Genomic DNA, 8406 nt, shown 5'->3' with positions numbered 1-8406 from the left:
TGTATTTCCAGAATTTATTTTTATATATAAAAATATATTTCAAATTAGTTACTCTAAAAATATATTTTAGATTGTACAGATTAAATATAACTTTAAATTATATAATTTAAAAATAAATTCTTTAAATATATATTTTAAAATTATATAATCTAAAAATATATTTTAATTTGTATAATCCAAAACATAATTACTTACTATGTAATTTGAAAATGTATTCTAAATTATACAATTTGAATATATCCCCAAATTACTGGAAATGCATTCTAATTTGTCTCAACAAAATCCAAAGTTTATTTCTAGATGTAAAAATATATTTCAAATTACTTAATTTGAAATTCTATAATTCATTTCTGGATTTCGATTCAAAAATGTATTTTAGAGTGTATGTTTCCAAATTTCACAATCTAAAAATTTAAAACATAAAAAATTTAGATTATTTCAATAAGTTAGATACATGAAAAACCATGAAAGAAAAAAAAAAAAATCCTATGTCGTCGTCACTCTCTCACCTCCTTGTTGTCGTCGCTACTCTTAGTATATGAGGCTGTATAATTGGGAAGGATCTTTTGTAAGGAAAAATTACTTTCATGAAAAAACATAATATAGAAGTAAAAAAACCAATTGTGTAATCTAAATGTTAAAAGTGAATTATGAATTGCACAATAAAAAAAATCTTTTTATGCCGAAAAATAATTCATGGATTACGAAATCTGAAAGTTAACTTTTAAGAATAAAGTAAAAGAAAATGTATTTATAAAAGTGCAGAAGAAAAATATTGGTGGTGCAAAAAAAAGTTCCCATATTCAAATTGATTCAGGGTGATAACGTCCAAGGAATGCAAAAAGATATCATATTGTTGCTCCCACCATCATCACTAATGTCTCATCACCTTCGAATGTTGATATCCATGAATGGATTTTCACATTCGTTAAATGTTACATTTTTTAGTTTTTTTTTTTATTATTTTAGTTTATTGTTTTTATTTTATATTTTATTTTAATAATGTTTTTTATTTGTAAATATAAAAAACAAAAAAAAAATACTCTATAAACTAATTTAAAATATAATAAATTAATAAATTAAAACTAAAAAAAAAATAAACATTTAATGAATGTGGCCACGTGACATATCCATTTAACTAATTAAATAAAAAATATTTAAATAATCAATTAAATAATAATATGTAATTAAAGTAAAATAAAAATCAATTTAATTAAATTAATAATAATTATTTCATTAAATAAAATAAAATTATTTTACTACATAATATGTAAGAATCGGGAATTTATAAAGAAAATTGGAGAAAGACAGGTGTATCCATTGGATTGGACCGTTCGGTTTTTAGAGTTGGTATATAAATGAAAGTTTCAAATTTCGTTCCATTCTTTGCATGCACCCTCTCTCTCCAAAATTCTGATCTTCTCTTTTCTCCTCCTTCCCTCTAAAAAGCTCTCATCTTACTTCATCTACTTTCTAATCAGACCAAGCTTAGGTAATCTTGAAGTCAAAAACATCTTTTCCACCGATCAAAGTCTTGTTTAGAGTTGTTAAGTCTCGATTTCTTGAACTCTTGTGAGATTCCAAAACTTTTTGACACATGCAAGTCAAGTTTCTGGTTGCATGTGTTCATCAACTTCCTCTTCCCATTTCTGATCATATATATGATCTTTTGGTGGGTTTATTCTTATCAATCGGTGAATTTTAGGTTCTTAGGAATTTCTGGTGGTGAGCGAGTTCTGCAGTTGTTGAGCTTTCGGTTCGGTCAAAGAGGTAAGGGAAACTAGTTAATTTAATTGTTTGGTTGATGATGTATGAAAAGGTTGTTGATGATTCTACATGTGTGTGAAATTGAATGATTTAATGTTCGGTTATCCTTGTATGGACTGTTATATGCTATGTTTATGAGGTTTGGGTTTCTGTAGAATTTTGGTTTAATGGCTGAGTGAATTGTGAGGAAGTATGATGGTGAATTTAGGGAATTTGTGTTCAATGTTAGGTGGGTGGTCGATTTCCTAGTCGTACTCAGTTTTGTATTAGCGTTCGTTCTTAGTAGTGCTAAGTTTTGTATTGTGTTTTGTCTTAACTAAGTTCTTTTTCCATGGGGCTTCAGTTAATGACCGATCGGTCTTGTACTAGTATTCGATTGAATCTAGCGTTCGGTCCTAGTGGGGTATGTGGTCTCTTCGTAGCGATCGGTCTTAGAGGGGTATGTGGCCTATTAGTAGCGCTCGATCTTGTACTAAGTGCTCAATCTCGTACTTGTATTTGGTCTTAAATGCGTTCGACCTCTCATGGGCCTTACCTATTAATGACCGTTTGGTGATATTTTAGAAATCGGTCTTATATTAGTATTCGGTATCAACTCTAAGTGTTTGGCCTAAGCTATAGGTGTTCGGCCTAAGCCATAAGCATTCGGTCTAAACTTAGTACTTGGTCTGGTGGTAGTATTCGGTCATGTTGTAGTACTCGGAATCCTCTAGTTGTCGGTTAGTAATAGTGCTCGGCCTTCTCTTCAGCTGTATCTATTATTGATCGTTCGGTCCTCTTCTTTAGGTAGTGATAGAATTATCGGTCTCCAACATTCACAGAGTGTTCGGTCTTGTTCATATGTGTTTGGTTATTTCTATTTGGCTTATATTTATTCCAATGGGTTATGGTAATTAATTGTTCCAATTGCTTTGATGGCTGATGTATGCATTATCATAATGGTGTCAAATTGAAAGTATGGTATGATGTTCCAACTGGTATGAAAGAGAATTCGAAGGAGGAATGTCTCAGTTATTGGTTATCAAGGTGGTGGTAAAGTATGAATATGGACAGCGAAATCCACGACGTTCATCCTGACATTCTAATGATTACCAAGTCTCAAATAGAGATGGGTAAGTCATGTCGTGAGAATAGCAGGAGACCCTAGTCTAAGGGGGGACACCTTAGGTGAGGGATAACAGGCTAACCTCGTGCGGCAGCTCATGATGGGTTTCCAGTTACTACACCTGCGAGTGCACGAACGACCAAAGCTACTTATTCATACAATCCGGATGGTCAAGTCAAGTAGTCGGTCTTTGCCTGAATTAATGTGTTCAGTTCTTGCTTGTTTGAGTAGTCGGTCATTGCATGATTTAAATGTTTGGCTGTTATATGCTTATGTAATTGTTTTACTTGTAGGATTAATATGATTAATTAAATTACACTAGCTTACCCTTCTTTTCTGTCTTGTTATGTTTGTCCGATCGGTACTCTTTATTTGCAATGATCACCTTGTGGGTGTGAGCAGAGGGAGGCGAGTGTTCATTGGAGGAAGCACTGGACGGTGAGGACCCAATGGTGTAGTCTATGACTGTTCGGTCATATAGATATAGTATGTATAGACCGTTCGATCATGTATATAGTTTTGTAGCTAAGGTATACTTTTGTAAAGTTTAAATTTGTAGTTATTTTGTGGATAACTGTAAGTTAACTTTATTTCTAGAAACTGTTCTACAATATTATGATATGATTATTCTTAGACATATAGTTTTGACTATATTTTTTGGGATGTTACATAATATATTATAAAAAAACAAAAAATTTTAAATACTCTATAAATTAATTTAAAATATAATAAATTAATAAAATAAAAACTAAAAAAAAAACATTAAACAGATGTAACATAATCAATTAAAAAATAATAAAATTTGGTTAAATTAATAATAATTATTTCATTAAATAAAATAAAATTAATTTATATATAATTACATAACAATTTTTTTAAAAAAATATTTATATATTAATTTAAAATACAATAAATTAATAAACTAAAAACTAAAAAAAATATAAAAAAGAACTTAAACTTTGAACGGATATGGCCACATCCATTACCAGAGGTGACATATTCGTAGAAGAATTTTTTCTTGAATAGATGTCGACATCCGTAAAAGAAAAAATGTCGGGGTGTAGGATTTTTTAAAATATTAAAGATAGTTTTGAAATTTTAAGAAAATGTGGAGGTGCATAGTAGGGTGATGTAGGGAGTAACCTTCGAAATATCAGTAGAAAGGGGGAAAAAAATGGTCAGCATTGTTTGTAAAAACTATATGTGCATGTAAATAAGGTCAATCATACATTTTTTTTAAGTTTAAATAACTTAAATAAATTTGGTGTCCCTAATTATTACATATTTTTATTAAAATATCCAACAAATTATTTTTATAAATTAAGTGCTTTATAAATTATAAAATTTTAATCTATAAACAAAATATTCATTTATAATTTGTTCTTAATCTTATGTTATATCTTTTAATTAACCTCTAAAATATTTTTAAACTTCTCTTTTGATTATTTATTTATTATCATAATAACCTACATATTTTTCATCATATAATAAAATGTATTATTTATATATATAACAAAAATAACTTAATAAAAATTTAATTAAAAATATCTGAATAGAAGAATTGATAAAAGTAATAAAAGAAATTGAAACTGAAATCTATTAGATAACTAATTTAAAAAATATTATACATTCAAAATAAAAAAAAGAATCATATATTAAAGACTTAAAATTTATTTAAATTATATTAAAACACTTAATATATTTTTAAATGTTATTTTATATTTTGTGGTGTAATATAAACACTTAAGAGATCAGAATGATGTAATGAAAAATTATGTGCAAACAAATAGTTTTGCTTTGAAAGATAAGAACATTATCCACCATTTCCATACACAGATAATGAAAAGAATAAAAGCAACATGTTGAGGACAAGTTGTTGTTACAAAAAGTTATATAATTAAGTTATCTTTGTTGAAAACAGACATCATAGAATCAGCTGCATTTTATACATGACAATGAATCTTAAGCATAAATCTGTAATGTTTCTTGTAACAGACCTATTCACACTCAAATTCATAGCAAACCAAACCAAATGCATTTCAGTTAAAAACAGATTGTCTTTTCTGATAACCTTCAGAATTTCAATTTGTGCACATGTCCGACTATATATATATATATATATATATATATATATATATATATATATATATATATATATATATATATATATATATATATATATATATATATATATATATATATATATATATATATACCTAATAATACTTTAAGAATAATTTATAACTTTATCTTGATAAAAATGAATGTATTTGATTTTAATTTATATTCACACAATATTAATGTTTTTAAGAATTTGTTAAATATTTTGCAATATGCATTGCATATTGTGTTGTATCTTATATACGTATCAGATACTTGTAGGATTGTATCTGTGCATCATTCGAGTTTAGACTATAGAGTGCATTCATCAGCTAACAGCTTCCTGAACTTTTCAAAATTGAAATGCAAAAAACATCACAATAGAAAAGTGAAGGCAAGATGCTAGGCTAAAACTAAAGAGCTTAAACCATATGTCCTCATGACAGGGATGGCAGAGAATGATTGCTAAGTCCACACAACACACAGATTTTACCAAATAGAAACTGTAACAAACAAATATCAACCATACACAGAAATTTATTCATGTACAATGTAAGAAACTATCATAATTTCTTTCTGAATAGCTGAAAATCATAAACAATACTAGTGGCAGTAATGACCAAACCAGCAGTGTTTTCCATGACCATATTCCTCTTCATCACTTCTGCTGTGAATCCACCACAAGAGATTAGTCAATGAGTTTCCATCATCAAATCCATTTAAGCTTCTTATCCTCTGCAATGCACCTTCATAGTCATAAATTCCCTGCAGTGCATAAACAAACCCCTTCCATCCTTCTCCAACACCTTCCCTGTTCAAGGCTGGCAATGTCCACTCCACAAGATCCTTCGCAAAATCAACATTGGAAAACAACACTTCAGAAATGGGCAGTAACGGCAACAGTTGAATCCCAAGCCGACATTCTTTCCACTCAGGAGGCGCAAACCATAGTCCACTGTCCCTCTTGTTAGCCCACAGAACACCAACTACCTTGTTTTGCCTCTCAAAATCTTCACCATAGAGATTATCTCCCTGTCTCACATGCCACCACATTTGAGCTGCATGAATCTCCAATGCTGTGAGCGTTGATCCAGTTGCAACAAGATGTGTGTCACCATACGCCAGACCCATCAATGCAGCAGAATAGTATGCATTAACAGCTTCACTGGTACTCTCCTGATTCCTTCCATCTGCAAACTCAGTTAACCCTCCAGCCCATGAGTGTAATTTATAAAGGTCAAAACACCTTAGTCTTGTGTAGTTCGAGTTTGATCTTCTGCTCAATGTCATAAAATCTGCCATGAGAGAATAGGCTTGAGGCTTATACTTTCTACCCCACACTGGATCAATCTTTGCAAGCACTGCAATTCCATAAACAAAGTATCCCAAATGATAATGGTGATCATTGTAAATTCCAAACCCAAAATCAGCACCAGCATCAGTGGACCCTTGTTTGGTAACAATCCCACCCCATTTCCTATCATACAGGAATCCATTCCCACTGAAAGTCCCCTCCAGCCACGGCTCAATGGTTTCCTTCAAATACTTCCTAACCTTAGGAATCACATCAAGAAAACACATCTCTTCAGCTATCAAAGCCAACCTTGCAGCCCTTGCAATCAGTTTCCCATAAAAATACGACGAATTCGTTGTTATTGCGGATGAATTCAGCCCCTCAACATCATTTACAAGCGCCGAAACAATCTCATCCCGGGATTCTTCTCTCACACCCCTGATAGAGTGCCAAGTCACAGAAACAGGATCAGTTTTCAAACTCCATGAATCACCAACAATCCCAACAAGGTCCCCATCAATGCTCCCATACTTAAAATCACTCAAAACATTAACATCTTCACAACCACCATCAGCCAAAAGCTGAAGATGGAGAGGGTGAGCCAACATCAACAAATCACCCCACCCTTTCTTCTCCCACTTATACTCCACACAAAATGGCCTGGAAAACACAGCCTCACCACTAACAGGGTAACAGGAACTGAACCTGTCAAGCACAGCCTCATGCTTGCAATCAGAATCAGGCAACAGGGCAATCCTAATTATGCCAGAAAACGCATCAGAAGTGATCTCAGAAAGCCCATGACTCAACCTAATCGGCGAAGAAGCATACAAAATCCAAGTCTGGCCATTGTTGAGGTGAAAAGTGTGCTTGGTTAGGGAATCACTGGAGGAAAAGGAGAGAATGGCGTGGATAGTGGTGATGGAAAGAGGGGTCGGTTGAGTCACAGAGAATGTCAAAAAGGGGCTGCCCCTAACAAGGAAAAACCTCAAATTGGAAGAAGGGATGTCCAAAGTGACACTGAGATCATTGTGGGAAGAGATGGTGTGGTTGAAATGGGAAAGGTGGGATTTTTGAGAGGAAGAAATGGTGAGATCAGGGTTGAAGACCTGGTATGTGAAGGAGGGGTTAAAGAAGCGAGATGGGTATGAAAGCGAGAGAGAAAAGTTTGAGGGTTTGATGAGGTAAGGGTGAATATACTCGGGTTGATCACCATTTTTCAGGGTAAAGTTTTGGAAGAAAGAGTTGGTGGGGAGTGGATTTGAGAGAAGGTTAGGGGAGAACAAATTGGAGGGATCAGGAACAACAGAGGAATCAACATGCGGAAACAGAAAAGGAGAATGTTTTCTAGTATGAGACATTGTTTTTGTTTTTGTTGACAGTAATGGAAGAGGTAATGGAGATGCAGGTGATGGTGGTGGTGGGTTTTTATAGGGTTTGGACCCTTTCTTAGGGCCACTTGTGAAGGCTGTGCTAACCTTGCGTCTAAGTTTTTTCAACATTTCTAGGTTGTTGACTAAATCTATGCTTGCAATATAATATTATTTTGTTAATATTTTAGTTTTAAAGAAAAACTAATTATTAGAAACCTTCTTGCAAAATTATAATAAGGACAATATTCGGAAGCTTAACTTGAATTTTTAAATTTGATATAAGTAAGCGTTTGTTTGAAAGTTTGGTGTTTTTTATAATTGATTAATTGTATAATAGTATATTATTGTAATCTATTATAAAAATATGATTTTAAGATAAAACAAATTCACTTAAATGAAAAAAAGGAGTTTTTACAAGTGAACAAGCTCTAGAGAAGATATGATTTTGGTAAGGAGAATTGGTTAAGCAACAAAGAGTGATTATTGTGACACTAAATTGGTGGAGTTGTTGGGTATTTTGGAATTTTGAATGAGTTGTTGGAGAAGGGGTTTTGACAAGGAGAATGGTTTTATTGGGATATGATTTTGCATAGGATAGGGAAGAGAGGAATTGGATTGGATTGGATATGATTGAATGAGATTGGTATGAGAGGATTTATGAAGGTTGAATGGTGTGATTGAAGGTGAAGGAATTAGGGTATGTTGGGGTGGGAAGGTTAGAGAATTAGAGTGTGAAGAAAGGAAATGGTAGGTTTCTCATTAGGAAA

At 32.1% G+C, this 8406-nt stretch overlaps 1 protein-coding gene across 1 annotated transcript; it reads right to left on the bottom strand.

Moving 5' to 3' along the window:
• Window positions 1-5459: 5459 nt before the first annotated feature.
• LOC108346011 (probable endo-1,3(4)-beta-glucanase ARB_01444) lies at window positions 5460-7749 on the bottom strand. Its single transcript, XM_017584924.2, has one exon. The coding sequence runs from the start codon at window positions 7625-7627 to the stop codon at window positions 5576-5578; it is 2052 nt and encodes a 683-aa protein (XP_017440413.2). The 5' UTR covers window positions 7628-7749; the 3' UTR covers window positions 5460-5575.
• Between the last annotated feature and the right edge of the window lie 657 nt (window positions 7750-8406).

The sequence above is a fragment of the Vigna angularis genome, chromosome 8, assembly GCF_016808095.1.
Source record: "Vigna angularis cultivar LongXiaoDou No.4 chromosome 8, ASM1680809v1, whole genome shotgun sequence".
NCBI lineage: Eukaryota > Viridiplantae > Streptophyta > Magnoliopsida > Fabales > Fabaceae > Vigna > Vigna angularis.
Note: the sequence above shows the minus strand (reverse complement) of the source record. Positions and strands in the feature narration are given on the sequence as shown.